This window comes from Leucopleurus acutus (assembly GCF_964270905.1).
Source record: "Leucopleurus acutus genome assembly, chromosome: 1".
NCBI classification, from domain to species: Eukaryota; Metazoa; Chordata; class Mammalia; order Artiodactyla; family Delphinidae; genus Leucopleurus; species Leucopleurus acutus.
In genome coordinates this window covers 166,052,872-166,076,529 of record NC_139142.1, presented here as the reverse complement: position 1 = coordinate 166,076,529, position 23,658 = coordinate 166,052,872, and the positions used below count along the sequence as shown (strand labels likewise).

General features: G+C 52.7%; 1 protein-coding gene across 1 annotated transcript; it reads left to right on the top strand.

Moving 5' to 3' along the window:
* Nucleotides 1-3,678: 3,678 nt before the first annotated feature.
* On the top strand, nt 3,679-22,080 carry ANPEP (alanyl aminopeptidase, membrane). Its single transcript, XM_082833981.1, has 20 exons — nt 3,679-4,322; nt 4,853-4,995; nt 5,105-5,244; nt 5,672-5,798; nt 5,886-6,040; nt 6,302-6,415; nt 6,515-6,658; nt 6,839-6,904; nt 7,028-7,093; nt 8,671-8,846; nt 9,111-9,190; nt 10,499-10,632; nt 10,752-10,807; nt 11,734-11,881; nt 15,025-15,116; nt 15,575-15,685; nt 15,813-15,980; nt 16,710-16,850; nt 17,275-17,356; nt 21,461-22,080. The coding sequence occupies exons 1-20, from the start codon at nt 3,718-3,720 to the stop codon at nt 21,647-21,649; spliced, it is 2,937 nt and encodes a 978-aa protein (XP_082690107.1). The 5' UTR covers nt 3,679-3,717; the 3' UTR covers nt 21,650-22,080.
* The last annotated feature ends 1,578 nt before the right edge of the window (nt 22,081-23,658 follow it).

Below are 23,658 nucleotides of genomic sequence, written 5' to 3'. Positions count from 1 at the left end.
ACCTGCCTGCTGTGTACTAGGTGCTTGCCTGGTATGGAGGATACCATCCTCATGGCGCTGAGTCTTGGGGGTGCTGGGAGAGCTGCCCCGGGATAGCATCGCTGAAGTGAGCTTCCAGGATGAGTGGGTGGTATGTGAAAGAAAGACAGAAGCTGTCCAGGCCCAAAGAGAAGCTTGGGGTGAGGGTGAGGTGGGGGTGAGGGTGGAGTGGGGGTGGAGGAAGGAAGAGATGGTGGGCTTGAGAAACCAAAAGAGGCCAGTGGGGCAGAGCAACAGGGGGAGAAGGCTTGAGATGAGACCGGAGAATCATTGGAGGCTAGATCACACTAGACCTATAAGCCAAGGCAGGGATTGTGGACATTGTCATTCATTTAGCCAGCGTTGAGCGTCTGCCCTGTGCTAGGCATGGAGGGGTGTACAAAGTCACAGAGGCTTCCCTTGAGGTGCCTAGGTCTAGTGAGAAGCTTTTGAACACATAGATGGCCTTAAGTGCTGTGATAGAGGTGTGAACCAGAGGCCAGGGAAGCACCCGGGGGAAAGGAGCTGCCTGTTCATGAGAAGGCAGTGATGTTTGAGCTGGGTTTTGAAAGATGAGTAAGAGTTTGACGGGAGGGAGAGGCAAGGCATTCCCGGCAGTGGAAACAGGATGGGTAAAGGCACAGAGGTATGAAAAAGTCCAGGGAGTTTGGGGAAATACCCACAACTGGAGCCACATTGGGCATTGGAAAGAGGAGAGGCCAGAGGGTCAAGTCCACAGAAGGTTTTCAGGCTCAAGCCAGAGCTGAGGTTTCATTCCACAAGCAGTGAGGAGCCAGAGACCAGGTTCAAGCAGGAGAGGACGATCCCTCTGCCAAGGTGTGTGGGCACGTTGGGTGACAGGGGAGAAGAACATGGTTACTGCTACCCAGTGGTGTGTAGAGATGGCCATGCCTGGGCCTTGGCAGGGGGCTGGAAGAGGGATCCCTTTTTATTATTAGAGAATGTGGGGGCTGTGGAGCATGCCCCTCTATGTGCCCCCAGCCTGGGCTGGCACAGTACCCAGAACAGGGACCTCTCATTACAGGGCAATGGGCTGCCTGCTGTGCCAGCTTTGAAGACCAGAGGCCCTTTCCAAAAGGGTAAAGATCCCAGCCAGCTGGGCCCACGGACTGTGTCCAAAGCAAACAGGAAAAGGCCACGATGGGCCAGGCAGGGCCTCTTTCTTTGTTTGGAGTAGAGATTAGGCCAATCAGGCTTATGTGTCTTTTTGCTGCAAAGGTGGGAGAGGGCTTCAGGTCCTACAGAGTGAAACTTGTTGCAAGGGGATGCATGACCCCTGGGTGCCAGCCTTCAGCGGTACAACAGAGATGGCTTTCCTTGGCAAATTCTAGCCCTGATGAAGGGAGACTGGAAGCACATACTTCTCACTCTCAGTCACCCTCAGGGGCTGCTGCTCCCTCTGTCACCATGCCCAAGTTGCAGCCCTCCCTCGGTACTTGGCTTCCCACTCTTGCCCCTTGGCCATCAGCCCAGGCCTAGTAGGGGTGGCTGTAGGTCACTGCAATGGGAAGTCCACACTGTCCAGACCAATGCCCTGGGGGGCAGGTCTCTAGAGAGAAAGAGGGAAGTGCTGACGGCTCAGAGCGCCCTTGAGCCCAAAGATGGGCACCCAGGATTCCCCTGAAGACCCTGTACAGGGATGCCTGAATGAATTAACCTATGAACACTTACCGTCCATGCATGCATTTGTTTACCAAGCCTCCAGGTGGGCTCACAGGTTGCTGGCCCAAGACGGGGCAGGGAGTGGCCAATGAATGAGGAGCTGACAGACCAGATGAGGGAGGAGACAAGCGTGGGCCCTGAGATGCATCTGGCCCTAGCAAGAGTCTTGCCTGTCTGCCATGGTTGGAGGAGGGCTCAGAGAAGGGGCTAGACAGTTCTCCCAGGGCTAAGTGGGAGTGGAGACAGGGGTGGAGATGGGCTGCAAAGACTCCAATAAGGAGTGACGCCTGAATTGACTCACTCATTCATCCATGCACCCATTCACGCCTGTGTGCATTCACTCGGCAAATATGTATTGAGCAACTACTATGTGCCAGGCACCGTGCCTAGTGCCAGTGAGCAGAAGCAGCCAGGGACCTGCTCTTATGGGGCCTGCCATTGGTCGGGGAGACAGGCAACACTCAAATCATCACCACACAGATCAAATGGAAAATTGTGCTGAGTTATAGGGCTTTGAAGAAGAGGTTTGTGGTTCTAAGGGGCCTGACCTAGTCACGGAGGTCAGGGTGTCTTCTCTGAGAAAGACTTGAAGAATAAATAGGAAGTAACCAGGGCAAGAAGGGGGAGAAGATGATCCAAACAGAGGGAACTGCACATGCAAAGGTCCTGTGGTGGAGGGTCTGGGTGAAGGCCAGAGTGGCTGGAGTGCCACAACAGAGGGGAGTGTGGTGAGAACGAGGTTGGGAAGTGGGCCAGCTGATAGCACTTGAACTTGTGGGTGTCTTTAGAAGATTTGGTCTGAATTCCAAGAGCAAAGGGAAGGTTTTAAGCAGTGGTGCAAAATGATCCAATTTGTGTAGCAAACTAGTTTGAGGGGGCCCAAGTGGAAGTGAGGAGTCATGAGGGTCCAGCAGTGCCCACATAAACAATGACAGTGGCTTTGACCAAGGACATGGTGAGATTGGGGAGCAGGGTGAGTTGGATGTTGGGGTGAGGGTCAGGTGATATTGAGGTCTGAGGAACTGGGCTGGCAGATGGGAAGGGTGATGATGAACATCATATTCCTGTAAGAACATATTATATTGAGGATGATAAGTAATATCTTCCTTTCTACCAAGGATAGAACGGTTGACCTCTGAGTAAGAAAGAAAGGAAGGGAAGGATTTTCAGGTTCTACTATATGGTATTTAATATGTTTTCTCATTAAATCTGTTCAACAAATCTGAGAAGTAAATACTATTATTTATGTACGAGGAAAGGGGTCTCAGAAAGGTAAAATTACCTGCCCAAGGTCATGGCTGGGAAGAGGTTAAGCCTCCACCAGCCTCCTCTCTTAAAAAAAAGAAAAAAAAAGGCAAAACAACTTATTTCATTCTTCTCAGTGAGCTTATAATTGAGGAAAAAGTTTTTGGCAGAAGGGAAAGGGAGGGGAACCTGGAAGAACTCCCTGCTCTGAAAGAATGCAAGGGAGCTTGGGGCCATGTCACTGAGGAGCCCTGGGCATCCATCCAACCACAGGGGTGAAGCAATGTGTTCTTGACCCGAGCCGGAAACCAACTCTCCCTTTCTCTTCATCTCCCACCTCCCTGCTCCTGGGAAGTCCTTCTAACCTCCTGGACCTAACCTCGATCCTCCTGTTCTGGTGCCCATCGTCTCCCCTTGCAGGCAGATCCAAGCCACCTGGCCGCTCCCTCTCCCCGCTGGGCACGAAGCCTGACGCCTGCCCTTCAGCCCTCGGTGGGCTCCCAGGAAGCCTGCAGCCTGTAACCGGACAGTTTGCTCCCAGCAGGTACCCCTGAGCTGCACTCCGCACACTGTTCCTGGATCTCCTCTCCGAAACCTGGGCAGAGTGTGTTCCCACCCAGTCCGGTGACCTTCGCCTGTCTGAGCCCTGGTTAATTTTTGCCCAGTCTGCAGGCTGTGGGGCTCCTCCCCTTCAGGGATATAAGCCTGGCCCGAGGCTGCCCTGTTCCCCACCTGTCCTGAGCCTCCCCAAGCTCCCTCTGCACCCTCACCATGGCCAAAGGATTCTACATATCCAAGGCTCTGGGCATCCTGGGCATCCTCCTGGGCGTGGCGGCCATAGCCACTATCATCGCTCTGTCTGTGCTGTATGCCCAGGAGAAGAACCAGAATGCCGGGTACGCCACCACCGTGGCCCCTACGAGCCCCGTGACCACCATCACCACGGCCACCACCTTGGATCAGAGCAAGCCATGGAATCGATACCGCCTACCCACGACACTGTTGCCTGACTCCTACAAGGTGACACTGAGGCCCTACCTCACTCCCCAAAAGAATGGCCTGTATATCTTCACGGGCACAAGCATCGTCCGCTTCATCTGCAAGGCCCCCACTGACGTCATCATCATCCATAGCAAGAAGCTCAACTACACCATAACCCAGGGGCACATGGTGGCCCTGCGGGGCGTGGGGGGCTTCTCGGCCCCCGACATCGCCAGGACCGAGCTGGTAGAGCCCACGGAGTATCTGGTGGTACACCTCAAGGGCTCGCTGGAGGCAGGCAGAATGTACGAGATGGAGAGTGCATTTCAGGGGGAGCTGGCCGACGACCTGGCAGGCTTCTACCGCAGCGAGTACATGGAAGGCAATGTCAAAAAGTAAGTCAGAGCTGGGTCTGCTGGGGGGCAGATCCTAGGTGCTGAGGCAGAGCTGGACCCTGGGAGCCAAGGAAGGGCTTGGGTTCGGGGCCTTTGAACCTTCGGGAGTCCTTGGCTGGCCCATCACTCCATCTGCAGCTCCGGTAGAGCAGCTACCAAGACAATCGACCCTTTCCCGGAGGGCTCCTCTATACTTTATTAGGGAGTAGGGATGAGAGATGAAAGTGCCCCTCGGATAGATAGGAAAACAGGCTCTGAGGAAAGAAATTTGCCAAGGTTTCCCAGCCAATACAGGGATGGAGCCTGCCAGGACTTTGACCCTGAGTCCAGAAGGAGCTCTGCTCTCCCACGTCAGCTGGCCTGTCGGCCTAGAGGCGGCCTGGGGGAGGTGGGGAGGGCAGGGATTAGGCCAGGCAGCATCTGTGCACCCCATCCCTGCACACCCAGCAACACCCTACAGCCCCAGCCCCGCACACCCACACGGGCACAGGCATTAAGCTGGCACACCCTCTAACCCCCGCTTCGGGCAGGGTGCTGGCCACGACACAGATGCAGTCTACAGATGCCCGGAAATCCTTCCCGTGCTTTGACGAGCCGGCCATGAAGGCCACATTTAACATCACCCTCATCCACCCCAACGGATTCACAGCCTTGTCCAACATGCCGCCCAAAGGTGAGCAGGTCTGGCTGGGGCCACACACCCTTGGAAAGCAGACCCCCAGGGCTGGGGCACAGGGCAGGGAGAGGGCACAACCCCACATGCCTGCGTGCTCCCTGCCCAGGTCCCAGTGTCCCGCTCGTAGAAGACCCCAGTTGGAACATCACTGAGTTCGAAACCACGCCTGTAATGTCCACATACCTTCTGGCCTACATCGTGTGCGAGTTCACGAGTGTGGAGACAATGGCACCCAACAACGTCCAGGTATGGAGCTGAGGCCACCTATCCTTCCTCGGGATTGGTCCTGGCCTGGGAGATATTCCTATTTATCCTCATCCTTGTCCCAGCCCCTGAGTTGCTAGGCAGTGTTTGAATCCCAGTTCTGAGTGATCTTGGGCAAGTGCCTTAGGTTCTCTGACCCTCCGTCTCTGCATCTGAAAAGTGGGACCCTCCTCATGAAGGGAGTTCCCGACTCCTGGGTGCCAGACAGATGGTGTCTATGACTATTGTTATTTCCCAAAGGCCCCTGCCTGTGACTCAAGGCTCTGAAGAGACACCCCCACCCTCTCCTCCGCTGACCAAGCCTCCCAGTTTAACCTAGTTGGTCCCCCAGCCTGCCAGGCTTTGGGACTCGGCCCACCTGCACCAGGACCCAAGAAGGGCCCCTGACCTACCTCTGTCTTCTTTGCAGGTCCGGATCTGGGCTCGGCCTAATGCAATTGCAGAGAACCATGGCAATTATGCCCTGAACGTGACAGGTCCCATCCTAAACTTCTTTGCCAAACATTTTGATACACCCTACCCACTCCCAAAATCTGGTGAGTGAGGTACCTCGCATTGGGGGGAAGTGGATGGGTCTCCCCCCATAGCCCGACGCCATCCCACCAACAGCCTGGACTCCCCAGACCAGGTTGCCTTGCCCGACTTCAACGCCGGTGCCATGGAGAACTGGGGGCTGGTGACCTACCGGGAGAACTCGCTGCTGTTTGACCCGCAGGCCTCCTCCAGCAGCAACAAAGAGCGGGTTGTCACTGTGATTGCTCACGAGCTGGCCCACCAGGTAGCCCCCCCATCATGGGGAGTGCAGACAAAGAACGAGGGGGGCTCTGGGAGGAGACGGCACACGTTGTGGCTCCGTCCTTGGCAGCTGAGAAGGGAAGAGTTCCACCTGGCAGGGTGTCAGGGAGGAGAGTCATGATGATGTCGGGGAAGCCGAGCTCAAGACTGGCACGCTGGAACACTCGGTGAAGGGTAGCTCTGGGTACCGTTAGTGGCCGCAAGGCGCGAGCGGCTTGCCGGGCTGACCTCCCCTCCCCCACAGTGGTTTGGGAACTTGGTGACCCTGGCCTGGTGGAATGATCTTTGGCTGAACGAGGGCTTTGCCTCCTACGTGGAGTACCTGGGTGCTGACTATGCAGAGCCCACCTGGAACCTGGTGAGCCCGCTGCCCAGGGACCTCTGGGGTCTGGGATGGGGGAAGACCTGGGTCACCCCCTCCCAGGCCAGTCTCCTGATGGCTGCTGGGGATTTGCAGAAAGACCTCATGGTGCCGAACGAGTTGTACCATGTGATGGCTGTGGACGCGCTGGCCTCCTCCCACCCCCTGACCACCCCTGCCGAGGAGGTCAACACACCCGCCCAGATCAGCGAGATGTTTGACTCCATCTCCTACAGCAAGGTGCTGCCCAGCCCCCGTGCTGGTCCTGAGATAGTAGGGGTCATGGGAAGGGAGGTGGGATCTCGGCCCACAGGGGCCCACCGAAGCTGGGGGCTCCGGGAGCACCTGTCCCAGCCCAATGGGGACACAGGGTCTCCTGCTGGCTCGGCGCAGCCTTCTGAGCCCCCTGTCCTCCACCAGGGAGCCTCGGTCATCAGGATGCTTTCTGAGTTCCTGACTGAGGACCTGTTCAAGAAGGGCCTGGCGGTGAGTACCCTTGGCCAGCCATAGGGTGGGAGGTGTTTCCTCCAAGCCCCGGCCTACCACAGAGGCTGAGTGGTAGAGCCTGGGGCAGCAGCTTTACCCTCACCGTGCCCTGTCTTTCCACAGTCCTACTTGCATGCCTTTGCCTATCAGAACACCACCTACCTGGACCTGTGGGAACACCTGCAGATGGTCAGTAACAACCAGCCCCCCTGAAGCCATTCTGTGGGGGTCCTGAGATGCTGAAAGTCCTTGGGGGCAGCACACGTGTAAGAGAATGTGCCCAGCTCCACTGCTTACCCTCCCAGGCAGGCCATCTGGAGGCTTGGTTGCTCATCTGTAAAATGGGCGCAATGATGTCTCCTTGAAGGAGGTGTTACGAGAGCCTGGGTCACGAGCCCTGGCAGGCAGCCCCCCTCACGCTACAGTGAGCTCTGTGAGGGCAGCTGAGGAGTGCCGTCATCTGAGTAGCGAGGAAACGGGCTCTTGTGGTTCACAAGCCCAAGCCTTCCTCTCCCTGGAACTTTGGAGCCAGTCATTCACCTACTCAGCATTCCTGGCCGCCCTGCGCCCCGGCTGGCCCCTCCCAGACATGACTTTGCACACACCAGAACCCTCGGCGCACTCTCTGACCCTCCTATCCAGCCTCACCTTGCATTCCTGTCCATTCAGACCCTGAGTGGCCCCTGTCTTTGGGCAAACCCTCTGACCACTCCCACCCTCCCGCCTGCCCCTCCTCCCCACCTCTCTTGAGACTCTCCCCATCATCCCCCATCATGTCTTCTCCTTCACGGCGGCCCCCACCCCTTCTCTGTGGCCCTGGTCAGCCCTACCGATCCCCCCATATGCCTGTGCTCCATGACCAGCCTGACCAGGGAGGGGAGGCCCAGGGCCTTGTCACAGAGTCACAGCTGGGCTCCAGGGCCCTCCTGGCCAGTCTCCAGCCCGACATCCATCTGCCACGAGGCCGGTCCACCTCCCACACCTCCCACAGCGTCAGTCCCTCCCCTCCGCTTCCACTGTCTTCCTTGCCCAGCCTCAGTTTCCAGCGCCTTCCTTTCTTCCGAAGCCAAGCCCTCCTCCACACCAGCACCCCTCCAGCTCCATCTGTCCCTCCCTCTTTACCTGAGCCCCTTCTCTCTGCAGCCCCCCTAGAGATGCCCTCTCCCTCAGCTTGCACCTTCCGACAGGGTCTTCTGCCCTCTATTTACGCTGTTCTTAGTTTTTTATTTTCTCAGTTATTAACAGATGTGGTTGGTTTTTTGTTATTATTATGAAAGCAATGCACACACATGGAAAAAGATGAAAAAAGATTTAAGACAATAACAACCAACCTAAGCCCATCCCCAGACCCTCATCCAGGTGCGTTTCCTTCACATCGCCACGACCCTCTCCTTCGCGCTGCCTGTGACATGCGGACACTGGTTTTCCTTCCTCTCTGTCTCCTCTCCCTGCCTGTCCTCCCGGGTTTGTTCAGGCTGAGCCATGGGCATCCTGGGTGCCCCTCCCTGACACACACCCACCTGAGGGTGGATCACAGAATGGGAGGCCACATAAATTTGCTTAATCAAAGTGGAATGAACCAGAGGCTGGGAAGCTCTTGGCTCGTCCAGCACTGGGCAGCCGAGGAGACAGAGAGCCGGGCTGGGACCCCAGCTCCTGCCTCCCAGCAAAGTGCTACCACTAAGGGGAGGCCAAGGGTGCAAGGGAGAGTGGGTGGGTGGGAGAATGGCAGTCGCTGATGGCCGCACCATATCCCTCTGCCCAAGGCTGTAAACAATCAGTCGGCCATCAAGCTGCCAGACACCGTGCGTGCCATCATGGACCGCTGGACCCAGCAGATGGGCTTCCCTGTCATCACTGTGGACACCAAGACAGGGAGCATCTCCCAGAAGCACTTCCTCCTTGACCCCGAGTCCCACGTCACCCGCCCCTCAGTGTTCAAGTGAGCAGATGAGGTCACTGAGACAGGCATCCTAGTGAGGGTTCTGAGGGGCAGTTGCTCTGGGACCCTCTGACCATAGCAGGGCCTGGCCCGCTGTGGCCCTGCCACAGTGGCTGTAGACAGTCTCCTTCCTGGGCCAGGAGGATGGGGGCGTTTTGGTGCCAGAGTTGGGCAGAAACTGGAAGTCCGGGCAAGGCTGTTCTTTGCTGGCAGTGCCCAAGAGCTGCCGTTTCTCACACCTGGCCTCTGGATCTCTTGTTCCAGATACCTGTGGATTGTTCCCATCTCATCTATCAAAAATGGCAACCAGCAGAGAGACTACTGGCTGCAGGGCAACGCAGCAGGTAATCCAGCCCTGCCCTAGTGGACAGCAGCCCCATCCCATACTCCCAGCTCCTGGCCCATGTTCTGGGGTTATGTCAGGCCTCAGCCAGGGCTTCCTTCATCGTTTCATTCAACAAATGGAGCCAGCTTCTTTGGTTCTAATTTCTACGCTGTGTGACCCTGGCCAAGTTACCATCTCTCTCTGGTCTCCATTTCCCCATCTATACAATGGGGCTAGGAACAATATCTACCCCATTGAGTTGTGTGAAGGTTAAAGAAGAGGATTCCCATGAAATGTTTAAAACAGTGCCTGGCACATAGTATGAGCAGTCCTACTCTGCCAGGCACTGAGGAAACCAAGGTCAAGGCAAGTCATCCTCTGCCTAAGCCAAGGCTGCAGGTGAAGGGAAGGAAGACAAGCAGTTCAAACGTTCCAGAGCTGTGCTGAGTGCTTTAACAGAGGCACATGTGGCCTCTGGGGTACTGGGGCAGGTGGGTAGGGAGCGGGGAATAGGGAGCTTCAACTTCATGGAGAGGTCCGGAAACACTTCCTGGAGGAGGTGAGCTGAGTCAGAGTAAGAGCAGGAGTTCGCCAGGCTAATGGCAGCAGAGAGAAGCCGTCCAGGCAGAGTCAAGCGCAAGCGCGAGGCTTGAGGTAGGAGAGAGCTCGGGGCCTGGGTGTGGCTCGGGCAGAGGTGCGCCCTCGGTGAAGCTGAAGCGGGTCCCTGCAGGCTGCAGGAGACAATGGCTATGTCCTCGGGCCAGGAGGAGCTGGGACAGGTGGGAAGTGGGAAAGCCATTGGGTCTGACCTGCAGTTATGGAAGGATCCCCTCTGGCTGCCAGGAGAAAGGGTGGAGGGAGAGCCGTGAGGAGGGGGCACAGAGCGCCGAGGAAGAGATGAGCGGTGCTGGGGGCTAACTGGATGGGAGGCGCTGCCTGGGTGTGATGGCACTGTTACAAGTGGAGAGGTGGGAGGAGGAGGGGGTGGAGGGGGAGAGGCCGCCTGGGGAGTTGAGTCTGAGTGGCCAGGGGTGTGCTGATGGAGTTGTCCCGGTGGATGCCATTGACACGGCCACACAGAGCCTGTGGGAGGCAGGGCGGCCACTGAGGTTCAGAGATGGCAACTGGTCTGTCCAAGGTCCACGGCCAGAGTCGGGCCCCGGCAGCCAGTCCTACCCCTCTTCTCCGCCCCTCTCCTTGGCGTTGGCCCAGCGGCGTGAGGGCCGGCTGCTGCCAGGCTGCAGCGGAGGCTGCTCTGCCGAGGCCTGGGTCAGGTCAGCCTGTGGCCTTCTGAGCAGCCCTGCCCAGCTCTGGTCTCTCCCCACAGCCCAAAACAATATGTTCAAAACCGGAGCAGAAGAGTGGGTCCTGCTTAACGTCAACGTGACGGGCTATTACCAGGTGAACTACGATGAGAACAACTGGAGGAAGATTCAGAATCAGCTACAGATAAGACCACTGGTGGGTACCTGCCACCCCACCCATCCCCTGCCCAAGGCCCAGCCCCACGATGGGGCCCCAGACTGCAGGGCCTGCCCGCACCGCCAGCCCGAGGTCACACGCTCTGTTGCCCCTTCTAGACCATCCCTGTCATCAATCGGGCACAGGTCATCTACGACAGCTTCAACCTGGCCAGGTGAGTGCTCAGCCACGGAAGCCTGGAGACTTGGTGAGTGCGGTTCCATAGTGAGAGCCAGTGCTGCCTGCCGCCGTCCTCACCGTGTGCCAGGCTCAGCACCGTGGGCTCCCTGTGCTTGTGCACACCCCTCCCTTGGCCCCATGTCCCCGGAGATTGTCAGCATCACAGCCCATACTTCCCAGAGAAGGACTCTGAGATTCAGAGCTTGAGTACCCTGCCTGAGGTCACACATTAGCCCATGACAGCCAGACGCAGTCCTGTCCAACTCCAAAACCCCAGTGCACTCCACGGCACCAAGGTTTTCCGGAGGGCTACCTATGGCCCAGGCCACCATGCTCAGTGCTGAGAAAGATATGGGAAGGACAGGATAGAAGAGATGCAGCATGGATAAACAGATATTTATTGAGCAGCTGCTGTGTTCATGAGCACCAGCAGGTGCCAAGTTCTTAGACATAAGTGATGTCACCCATAGACATGGACACTTATGAACCAAATATGCACAGATGGCCTGAGGAGGTGGAGGGAGGAAAGACCAGAGAGCCAAGCAATCAGAGAAGAGGTGGGCAGAGTAAATAGCACAGGTTTCTTGTCTTTTTGAATTTCTGATCTGTCTCCTGTGGGCTGTGTGGCCTTAGGCAAGGCACTTTACCTCTCTGAGCCTCAGTTTCCTCACCTGTAAAATGGGGATAATGAGCAAGGAAATGTGACTGGCAGTGAGTGAGGGCCAGGCCTGGGCTGGCCTCGTCTGTGGCACCACCCAGCATCCACATCCCTCGCCCCTACCCCCAGCCCCACCCCTGGTGAATGCTGGAGTTGGCTCAGTTGGGCCTCTGGGACCTCAGGCTCTAGGAGGAGGTTGGGGTTCCCACAGTGAGGCTGGACTGGGTGGGGGTGCTTACTTGAGCCCCTCTGTCTGTTCCCAGTGCCCGTATAGTCCCTGTCACCCTGGCGCTGAACAACACCCTCTTCCTGAAGAACGAGATAGAGTACATGCCCTGGCAGGCCGCCCTGAGCAGCCTGAGGTACTTCAAGCTCATGTTCGACCGATCCGAGGTCTACGGCCCCATGAAGGTACAGAGGGTCATGGCAGGGTTCAAGGACCAATTCCCCAGTGCCTGAAATTACACCATAAGGAAGTGAATAGAAATATTGCCTGGAATGGTGAAACACGCCAAGTCCTTGGCAGTGGTGAGAGAGTAGGAGGGATGTAGGGTGAAGGGAGCAGGGATTGAGAGGGTGAGCAGGTTGGGCACGGCAAAGAAAGGACACAGACTTCTAGCAAGGTTTGCTAGATTTGGAAATTAGCAAATCCTTCTTTCAGAAGGCAACAGAAAAAGCCACAGAACAGGAAGGGGGTGGGAGTGAGGGAGGAGGCCTTTTACCAGCTGTGTGGACTCAGGCAATCCTCTTCAGCCCCAGAGAACCCCTCTGTGAAAGGAGCGGGCCTGTGCCTGCCTAGCCTGCCCTAAGGGCCTGGAGGGGGATGCCGATGTTAACAGTTTTGAAGCTTGGGGGCGCGGGCAGGGAGGATCAGAGGGAAGCTGCTTGCTCTGGATCCATAGCTGAACCCATGAGGATGTTCACTGAAGTGTGGTTTATAAAAGACAAGAAAACCAAAAATACTCAAATGTCCAACAGTTGGGGTTGGTTACGTAAACTAGAATATCCATTTGATGGGATATTATGTAGTCATTAAAAATGTTTTTCACATGATTAACTAACTGTTATGGTAAATGAGGTTTTAACTCACTTTAAACTCATTAACCTACCTACACCTTGGATTCACCCCATCCTCCTAATGTAGTAATATCACAGTATTTGGTCAACTCAGCATTCAGCATTTACTTTATGTGATTATTTAAATATCATTCTCCGCCGAGCCACATAAAGTACCATGTGTGTGTCTCCTTTTTTATACATCTTATACAAATGTATCAGATAGTACATTAGTTTTGCTTTTTCCTGGAGGCATCCCTCCTGGTGCCCTCTGTCGGCCTGCTCCCTTCTAGAACTGCTACTCAGCTCCCATGCTGGGAGGCTCTCCATTGTTGCATCTCTTGTTTCCTGAACCCATGGATTCTTCCTTGAGTTTTCTCTCTATTAGGGGAGCACATCTTCCGGTTTTGGAGAAAGGGTTCATAAGAGGTGGATTTTTTCAGGTAGATTGTCTGAAATGTCTTTATTCCACCTTCACACTGCACTGAGAGTTTGCTTGAGTTTAGAAGTTTCTAGGTTGAGGGACTTCCCTGGCGGTCCAGTGGTTAGGACTCTGCGCTTCCACTGTAGGGGGAATGGGTTCAATCCCTGATCAGGGAACTAAGATCCCACATGCCTCGCAGCATGGCCAAAAAAATTTTAAAAAAGTAGTTTCTATTTTGGAAATTATTCCTCAGGAAATTTCAGGTCTTGCTCCATTGACATCAAACCTCTCATGTTTCTGTTGAGAAGCCAAGGGCCTTTCTTATTTCCAGTTCTTTGAATGTGGCCAGTTTCCCCTTCTGGAAGCTGTGGGCTCTTCTCTCCATGCTGGTGGTCCTTCATGCAGGCCTTTCTTATCCTTCTACATTTTCAACCTGGACAACTTTGCATTGCTCCTTTAAACTTTCTTCCTCTCCTTTTTTCCCCCGGTTCTCTCTTTCTGGGACACTTGTTAATCCAATTCACTGCCCTTACATTCGTCCTCTAGTTTTCTTCTCTCCTATTTTCCGGCTTGTTGACTTCTTGTTCTGACCTCCGGGATATGCCCTCAGTTTAGCACACCGCCTCTCCTCATTTTTTCTATCATATATTTAAGTCTCCAAGTGCTATTCCTGGCTCCAGCGTCCTATGCAATATCTTCCCTGAACTCTTGGAGGATATTTATCATAGGCTTTTCTGAAGTTTTCTTTTTCTTTCACTGACTTGTTTCCTCCAAGTCTTCTGTCTGTTTTGATCTCCTCTTTCAAGTTGGAAGCTGAGCTGCCCCTTTGCATTTGAGAGTGAGGCAGTGGTTGAAAGCTCCACGAGGAGGTGGAGTTTGTCACCTGCAGTCTTGTTATGGGGTGACTAAGTAACTCCTCGTGGGGACCCTCAAAAATTAATATCTGTGACTGTGTTCCCTTGAGACCATTCAGTCTCCAGAGTGATCCTCTGTCTTGTGCAGTTGAGGCTCACTTTCTGGGATCAGGGTGGGGAAGGAAACTGGGGGGTACCTCCATTTAGGCTGTAAACTTTCACCTCTGGCCCTCTCTGCAATTCAGCAACCCTCCCACTGTGTCTGGGGACCCTAGTGCTGAGCCCCTCTGATTCAGCCTTGCTCATGGGGGGGGGGAGGGGTGTTGCTTGAGGCAGGGAGGGAAGTGGGCGCTTGAGGGTTTAATTAGTCCCTCTACAGACTTGGACTCCATTGCCCTGTTCACAGCCCGGCCTCACTCCTGTCCCCTGCACACGCATCCCTCTAATTCCGAGCCTCGCTACAGCAAGTCTGCTTGCTTCTGTCTCCATCTCCCCCATGGCAGGTGCTCTGCTGCAGACCCCCGCCTTGGCCAAGCCTGTTCCACCTCCCTCTCTCCACCTCCCAGCTCCTACACTGTGTGGCCGTCTCATCCACTGTTGTTTCCTTTCCAATTCTCTTTGCTCTTGGGGGTTTATTCCTTTAACGTTTGGATGCGGATTCTGGTTGACACACATGATAACCTACTCTACTGAACCAGCGTCTGCAAAGGAGTTTAATAACATGGGTTGGGCCTTACACGACAATGCCAGCTAAAAGAACAGCATGCAGAATTGTAGATATGCTGGGTAGAAAAGAGAAAGGAAGGGGCAAACTCACCAATTTGGGAGTCATGGATTTGGTAAGTTCTGGGGTGGTTAGTATTTTCTGCCTATGCTTTACAGTGTTTTCTAAATTCCCCACAATAAAGGCAGAATACTTATGATCAGGTGGTGGGGGATGGTAGGCCCTAAAACTATATTAGGAAATGGTGATACTTAGACATCAGTGTCAGAACTGGTTGAGGAGAAAGAATCTCAGATCAGTCATCTGAGACCTGAACTAGCGCCGGCTCCTTTGACCACTATCTGGCCTTGGGCGAGGCCCTTAGCCTCTGGCCTCTTGCTTCTGTAGCCATTAGCCCTTGCTACACTTGCCCACCCACATCAGAGGCTCCGTGGGGCTCCAGGTGGGTCAGGCATGAGTCTCTTCTTTGAGGCTGTTCATGTTTTCTTTTTCCCAGAATTACCTCAGGAATCAGGTTGAACCTCTCTTCCTACATTTTGAAAATCTCACCCAAAACTGGACTAAGCGCCCAGAAAGCCTGATGGACCAGTGAGTATGACCTCTCTTGGGTCTGGAGATCACAGGTGACCCAGGCACCCTGACCTGGGAAGTCCAGAGCAAGTCCCAGCAGCATCCTCCTCTGAAGTTCCCAACTCCTGGCTGGACCAGGGCCACCAGTCAGGGAGAGACCCCACCCACCCACTAGGAATAGGGAGCCCTGCCCTGAGGCTCTATGTGGCCTCTTTGTACAAAGGACCAAACTGAAATTTCAAGGTCCCCTCACCCGCATTGTTATTCAGATTCTAGGTGTTGAAGGTGGGGCTGGAGTCTGTGCCCACCCTCCCTGGGCTGCCCAAGGCAAGAAGCAAAGAGGGGGACCCAAAGGGCGGGAGGGCTGCAACCTTAGAGCCCCAGCCCTGCTGCCCTTCCTGGAGTTGTGTGTCAGCAGGGGAGTCTTTGCCAGAGTCAGAGCCAGGCATGCTGACAGAGTGTCACCCCTGGGGCAGGTACAATGAGATTAATGCCATCAGCACTGCCTGCTCCAATGGGCTGCCTAAGTGTGAGGAGCTGGCCAAGAACCTTTACAACCAGTGGATGGAGAACCCCCAAATTAACCCGTGAGTGTGTCCCCTGCTTGTCTCCTGATCTTTATCTGTCCCTCAAGCTCACAGCCCTGCCCTCATCAGACCCTCGTCCTGCCCTCCCTGCTGCTACTCTACCCCTGACACCCTGACCCCACACCAGGATCCATCCCAACCTGCGGTCCACCATCTACTGCAACGCCATCGCCCAGGGCGACCAGAAAGAGTGGGACTTCGCCTGGAAGCAGTTACGACAAGCCCGACTGGTTAATGAAGCTGACAAACTCCGTTCAGCGCTGGCCTGCACCAACCAGGTCTGGCTCCTGAACAGGTGAGGACCAGAGCTGGGCGGGGCTGGGTGAGTTCCCCTCCCCACCGGGGACCAGGCTCCCAATGTGGGGGAGAAAGAACCAGCCAGGCGTCCACACTCTCCTCCGTGGGATCCTCGCAAACCTGTGCAGTGGAGCAGTGTGTTTCCCAGTTTTACAGATGAGGACACTGAGGCTCAAAGAAGCAAAACAACTTGCCCAAAGTCTAGAAGCTTTACTAAGTGAGAAAAACAAGATTTGAATCTGGATCTGGGTCCACGTCCTGTGCTTTGAACTGCTGCAGTCTCCTAGCCTTTACCTCTCTGTCAAGGGCTGTGGTGCACCTGGACCTGAGGCCTTCTGGACATCCAGCTGGGCACCCCCCAGACCCCTGGATGAGGGCTCCTGGCTCCCACTGTGTGCCTCATATGCCATCTTCTGTACTTCAGTAAAGAAGAGCTACCCTCAATTTCAAAGACAGGAGTGGCCATCCTACCTGGTGCAGCGCTTACCCCTTCCTTCGTTCATTCATCGTCAGATATTTATCAAGCACCTGGTCTATGTCAGTATGATACCTAGCATAGCCAGTGACCCTGCTTAGGGGACTCAGTGTCCCATCTACAGGAGGGCGGTAGGACCGAGGAGTCTTTAACCCGCAGGCATGCTGAAGGCATGTTGAGAGGTTGCAGGAGAGGTGTGAGTGGTGGAGGGCAGGGTCCTTTTACTTATTACGCAGCATGCTGTCCTCACAGGTACCTGAGTTACACCCTGAACCCAGACCTCATCCGGAAGCAGGATGCCACCTCCACCATTAACAGCATTGCCAGCAACGTCCTCGGGCAATCTCTGGCCTGGGACTTTGTCCAGAGCAACTGGAAGAAAATCTTTCAGGAGTGAGTCTGCTGAGAGCATGTTAGGGGAAGCGCACACCAAGGCTGCATCCCCTGGGGGTGGGCTGTGTGCACCAGACCCTGTAGGGTTGGGTGTGGACGGTAGACACTGCATCGGAGTGGTCCAAAAAGAACCCAGCTTGAGGTCGGGAAGGGACAGGAATAGAAAGATGTGGCAGCGGGGCACAGCCGTCCCTTTTCCCACTTGGGGGAAAGAAAGTCTGGCTGGTGGGAGTGTTCTCTGAAGAGATGGGAGCAAGGACACTGCAATCAAACCTGTGTTCAAGTCCCTAGTGGTGTCTCCTTGGACATGTCATTTCATCACATCTACAAGATAGGGACAGTCACAGGGTCCTGTGTCGCCTGCCAGTCACTGAACGTTGGTTCCTGGCCCCCCTCACGGTTCCTCTCTCTCCCTGCCCTGCAGTTACGGCGGTGGTTCCTTCTCCTTCTCCAACCTCATCCAGGCTGTGACCCGAAGATTCTCCACTGAGTTCGAGCTGCAGGAGGTAAGAAGCCCCGGACCTTGGGGCAGCACCCAGAGGCCCATCCCCAGTCTCAAGGGACAGCCGCCACTCAGCTCCCACCGCATGTGTTCACAAGGCAGCGGGGCTCAATGTGGTCAGGCCTTCCTCATGTACAGGGGAAACTGGGTATCCAGACTTTCTAAATGTCACAGTTCAATCACAGATATTCATCTTGGAATGTTTGTATAGGCAAAAGGTAAAGAGAATAATATAATGAACCGCCACGTACCCGTTACTCAGATTGAACAATTGTTAACACTTGCTGACATTTTTTGGGTGTGGACAGTTTTCAAGCTAATCACTGATATTATATAATTTCACCTATAAACACTTTAGTCATATCTAAAATAAAGGAATTTAAAAACATAATCTATCATTAGCAAATACAAGAAAATTAACAATGCCTTACTATCATCTTATACCCAGGCCATTTTCAAATTCTGTCTTTTTTTTTTTTTTTTTTTTGGCCGTGCCACAGCCGCTTGTGGGATCTTAGTTCCCTGACCAGCGATTGAACCTGTGCCCCCTGCATTGGGAGCACAGAGTCTTAACCACTGGATCACCAGGGAAGTCCCCTATGTTCATGTTTTGAGTTCTCGTGGGTGTACACCTAGGAGTAGAATTGCTGGGTCATTTGGTAACTGTGTTTAACTTTTTGAGAAACTGCCAAAATGTTTTCCAAAGCAACTGCACCAGCTTCCATTCCCACCAGCAATGTATGAAGGTTCCAATTTCTTTATGACTAATGATGTTGAGCATCATTTCATGTGCTTCTTGGCCGTTTGTTTATCTTCTTTGGAGAAATGTCTATTCAAATCCTTCACTCATTTTTTTTAAAAAAATACATTTATTTATTTATTTTTGGCCGCATTGGGTCTTCATTGCTGTGCACGGGCTTTCTCTAGTGGCGGCGAGTGGGGGCTGCTCTTCGTTGCGGTGCACCGGCTTCTTATTGCGGTGGCTTCTCTTGTTGTGGAGCATGGGCTCTAGGCACGCGGGCTCAGTAGTTGTGGCTCGTGGGCTTAGTTGCTGTGCGGCATGTGGGATCTTCGCGGACCAGGGCTCGAACCCGTGTCCCCTGCATTGGCAGGCGGATTCTTAACCACTGTGCCACCAGGGAAGCCCCCTTCACTCAGTTTTTAATTGGTGTATTTGTCTTTTTATTGTTGAGTTACAAGAGTTCTTTATATATTCTGGATACTAGGCCCTTATTAGACAAATGATTTGCAAATATTTTCTCCCATTTTGTGGATTGTCTTTTCAGTTTCTTGATAGTGTCTTTGATACACAAAGTTTTCAATTTTTAAAAAAATATTTATTTATTTATTTATTTATGGCTGCATTGGGTCTTCATTGCTGCACGTGGGCTTTCTCTAGTTGCGGTGAGCTGGGGCTACTCTTCGTTGTGGTGCGCGGGCTTCTCGCTGCGGTGGCTTCTCTTGTTGTGGAGCACGGGCTCTAGGCACGAGGGCTTCAGTGGTTGTGGCACGTGGGCTCAGTAGTTGTGGCTCGCAGGCTCTAGAACACAAGCTCAGTAGTCGTGGTGCAGGGGCTTAGTTGCTCTGGGGCATGTGGTATCTTCCCGACCCAGGGATCGAACACATGTCCCCTGCATTGGCAGGCGGATTCTTTACCACTGAGCCACCAGGGAAGTCCAAAAGTTTTTTATTTTGATGAAGTCTAACTTTCTATTTTTCTTTTGTTGCTTGTGCTTTATGTGTCATATATAAGAAACAATTACCTAATCCTAGGTCACAAAGATTTACACCTATGCTTTTTACTAAGATTCTTATCATTTTAGCTCTTACATTTAGGAGTGATCAATTTTGACTTAATTTTTGTACATGGTGTAAGGCAGAGGTCCAATTTCATCCCTTTGCATGTGGCTATCCAGTTGTCCCAGTACCATTTATTAAAAGGACTATTCCTTTTTTTTGTAATATCACTAATTTATTAAAAAATTTTATTGGAGTATAGTTGATTTACAATGTTGTATTAGTTTCAGGTGTACAGCAAAGTGATTCAGTTATACATATACATATATTCATTCTTTTTCAGATTCTTTTCTCATATAGCTTATCACAGAATATTGAGTAATGCTTCCTGTGCTATACAGTAGGTCCTTGCTGGTTATCTATCTTATATATAGTGGTGTGTATATATTAATCCCAAGGTCCTGATTTATATCTCCTGGCCCCCATGTTTCCCCTTTGGTAAGCATAAGTTTGTTTTTGATATCTGTAAGTCTGTTTCTGTTTTGTAAATAAGTTCATTTGTATCATTTAAAAAAAATAGATTCCACATATAAATGATATCTATGATATTTTTCTTTCTCTGTCTGACTTACTTCATTTAGTATGATAATCTCTAGGTCCATCCATGTTGCTGCAAATGGCATTATTTCATTCTTTTTTATGGCTGAGTAATATTCTATTGTAGATATGTACCACATCTTCTTTATCCATTCCTCTGTTGATAAAAGGACTATTCTTTCATCCATTGAATGATCTTGGCACCTTTGTTGAAAATCATTTGACTGTAAATTTTAGGGTCTATTTCTGGACTCTCAATTCTATTTCATTGATCTGTTTGTATTTTGATCTGTTTGTATTGCTAGTACACATTGTCTTAGTTATCATAGATTTGTAGTGAGTTTTGAAATCGGGATTGTGGGCCCTCCAACTTTGTCCTTTTTCAAGATCATTTGGCTATTCTGAATCTTTGCATTTCTTTATGAATTTTAGGATCAGCTTGCCAATTTCTGCAAAAAAATACAGTTGGAATTTTGATAGGGATTGTATTGAATCTGTAGATCAATTTGGGAAGTATTTCCATGTTAGTAATATTAAATCTACCAATCCATTAACACAGATTTATTTGTCATTATTTTTCCTTTTATTTAGGTCTTCTTAATTTTTCTCAACAATATTTTATAGTTTTCAGCATACTGGTCTTGCACTTCTTTTGTCAAATTTATTCCTAAGTATTTTATTCTTTTTGATGCTATTGTAAACGGAACTGTTTTCTTAATTTCATTTTCAGATTTTTCACAACTAGTGTATAGAAATACAATTGATCTTTGTATATTGCTCTTATATCCTGCAACCTTGTTGAACTCATAAGTTTTAATAGTTGTGCTTTTTTATTTTTCGATTCCTCGGGATTTTCTGTATACAAAATCGTGTCATCTGCAAATAGAGATAGTTTACTTCTTCCTTTCTGGATGCTTTTAATTTCATTTTCTTGCCTAATTGCCCTCGCTACAACCTCCAGTACTAATACATCTTTTAATCTGTAGCATCTCTTTAAAAAAAAAACCAACCAAAAAAACATTTATTTGCTCAAGCAACTGGGCCATTTGTACTATAGAAATGACCACATTTTGAATTTGGCTGGTTGCTTCCTTGTGGTGTCTGTTTAATTTGTTCCTCTCTCCTCCCTTGATTGGATTGAGATTGTAATTCATTTAAAAACTGAGGATCAACTCAATAAGAACCTCACAATGAAGATTAAATACATGTAGGAGCCAGGCTGAACCTTGGGGCAGTCTTTTTTTTTTTTTTAATAAATTTATTTATTTATTTATTTTTGGCTGTGTTGGGTCTTTGTTGCTGCATGCAGGCTTTCTCTAGTTGCAGCAAGCAGGGGCTACTCTTAGTTGTGGTGCGCGGGCTTCTCACTGCAGTGGCTTCTCTTGTTGCAGAGCGCGGGCTCTCGGCGTGCGGGTCTGCTTCAGTAGTTGTGGCTCGCGGGCTCTAGAGTGGAGGCTCAGCAGTTGTGGCGCATGGGCTTAGTTACTCCGAGGCATGTGGGATCTTCCTGGACAAGGGCTTGAACCCGCGTCCCTTGCATTGGGAGGCGTATTCTTAACCACTGCACCATTAGGGAAGCCCAGGGCTGTCATTTTTGACCCCTGCCAGGGAGAGGGAAGGACTGGCCCTCCCTGTCCTGGAGAACAGGCTGTGGTCCCCATTCCCATGTTAGGGGCCCTAACATGGAGGGGGAGGACAGAGGATCTGGCAGCCCTCTCCTCAGGGCTGTGTTAGAGACCTAACCAGGGGCTCAGAATTATCCTTTTCCTCACAGCTGGAGCAGTTCAAGAAGAACAACATGGATGTAGGCTTCGGCTCAGGCACCCGGGCTCTGGAGCAAGCCCTGGAGAAGACCAAAGCCAACATCAAGTGGGTGAAGGAGAACAAGGAGGTGGTGTTAAAGTGGTTCACAGAACACAGCCAAATAGTCCCTGGTGCTTACAGTCACCTGGCCCCCATGTGAGATGCCCACGTGTGTCTATCCAAGTGGCTCACGGTAGGGCCCCCATTCCTGAAGCCTGAGGCACCTGTGTCCTCCCCTTAGGAACAGAGTCTCTGGCCCATGTTCTCTCCACTCTGCCCAGGGGGCCAATCCAGTTTCTGATGGCCAGACTGTCCAAGTGCCTCCCAGCCCCTGCCCCTCATGCCAACCCCACCCCAGGCCTGGCATGGCTCCTGTCACCCAGGGCCCTGGGGCTGATCTCAGGGAAGTCCAGCTCAAGGGCCAGATGAGCAGAGGCCCTTGATGGATGATGGACTGCCTTGGAGGGCTGCCCTGTGCCCTCTCTCACCCTCCCATAAAGACCCTGAACCGGAGGAGTCAACAGAGCACCAGATCTGTATATTTTTTTCTAAGATAAAATGTAAATAAAGGATTTCTAGATGAGCTTCCAGACTCATTACTAAACTAGAGCAGGAGTGGATCTGCACAACAGCTAGAGAACCTGGGGTGCGTGGGGGCCTTGGACCCCCAGGAAACATAGGAGGGAAGAAGTACCCAGCCTGCCGGTCCTTCCTAGAACACCTGTATGGCAGTGTCTGCCTGCAGTGTTCATTTCATTGGCAGGATTGAGACTCTGGGTGCTGGGGAACCACTGGAGGTGGAAGGAATGGGGACACAGCAGTCCCCAAGGTGGAGCGGGGCTTGGTGCCAGACGCAGAGCAGGTCCTGACAGTGGAGGGAGTGCTTTTCCAGAAAGCAGGAGTTTCCGTGGTTTCAGAAGCTAGGATTTGCACCTGAACTAGCGTAAGGCAAGTTCAGGGAGCAGGGTGCTGGCTGGGCCCCTCTTCCTGCACTGCAGCCAGCACACCTGGGAGAGTGAGAGAAAAGGGCTCACGGTAAGGGCAGCAAGCCCTGGATCCAGGCCTGGTGTGACCACTCACTGGCCAAGGGCATGTCCTGCCACCTCTCCAGGATCCCTGGGTGGCATATCAGTTTGTAAAGTGGTTGTTTTCAAGAGTAGCATACAGAAAAAGGCAGGTGCTCTCCAGATCACCTGGGGCAGCCAGTGATCAGGGCCAACTCTGAGGAGAAGGTCTGGGACCCGCAGGGCTCCACAGCCCACATCAGCCTTGGTGGAAATTTCTTGGCAAAGGAGGTCCAGCTGAGCACCCAAGGCTGGTGGGAGGGAAAGAGGGAGGTAACAGATAGCCCAGGCTCCTCAGGGGTCACCTCCAGTTGACCCCACCTGTGAGCTGCTCCAGCTGAAGTCTTGAAGTCCAGCCTGTTTCTTGACCCCTGGGCTTTGGTTTCCTCATCTGCACGATAAAGACGATCTATCGTAGGGTTGGTGTGTGGATCTAAGGAGATTCACGTACTTAGCACACAGTCTGACACTTAAGGAGAGCAGGGTGTTACTATCATCCTTAGCCCTGTCTCCTGCTCAAGGCCCCATTCATCCTTTTTCCTCCCAGCCTCTTCCTCCTTGTGAGAAGCGCGCCAGCGGGCCTGGGGCCAGGAAGGCTCCTCCACGCTCCACTGCCTTCCGCATATCAAAGGGTGGGGCGGGCCAAGGGGTGGGACCAGCCTTGGATATGTGTCCCTCCACCAACCAGGGGGCTCCCCCCAGCCCAGCGTCTCCGGACCAGCCCTTCCTGTCGCCAGGGCCCAGCTGCCGGCGGCTGGCACTTGACCTTAGGGGGACCAGAGGGCAGGCGGCCCCCTCAGGTGGTCCCCACTGGGGGAAGGACCAGCACCGCCATCTAGGGTCCCTGGGGGAGCCAGGTAGGAGAGTCAGCAGGGACCCTAGTCTCGGTGCCTGGCACTGGGCTAAGTGTTTATGCGCATTATCTCATTTGGTTTTCAACAGCCCCAGGAGATAAGGACTGTCTTTATCTCAGTTTTGCAGATAAGGAAACCGAGGCGCGGGGAGGTTAAGACCCCACCTCTAATGCCCGTGCATGAGTGGAAGCTGGCCCTGCATTTGGGGCTACGGTAGTTAGGCACTCGTCACCTGACAGCTCACAGTGCAG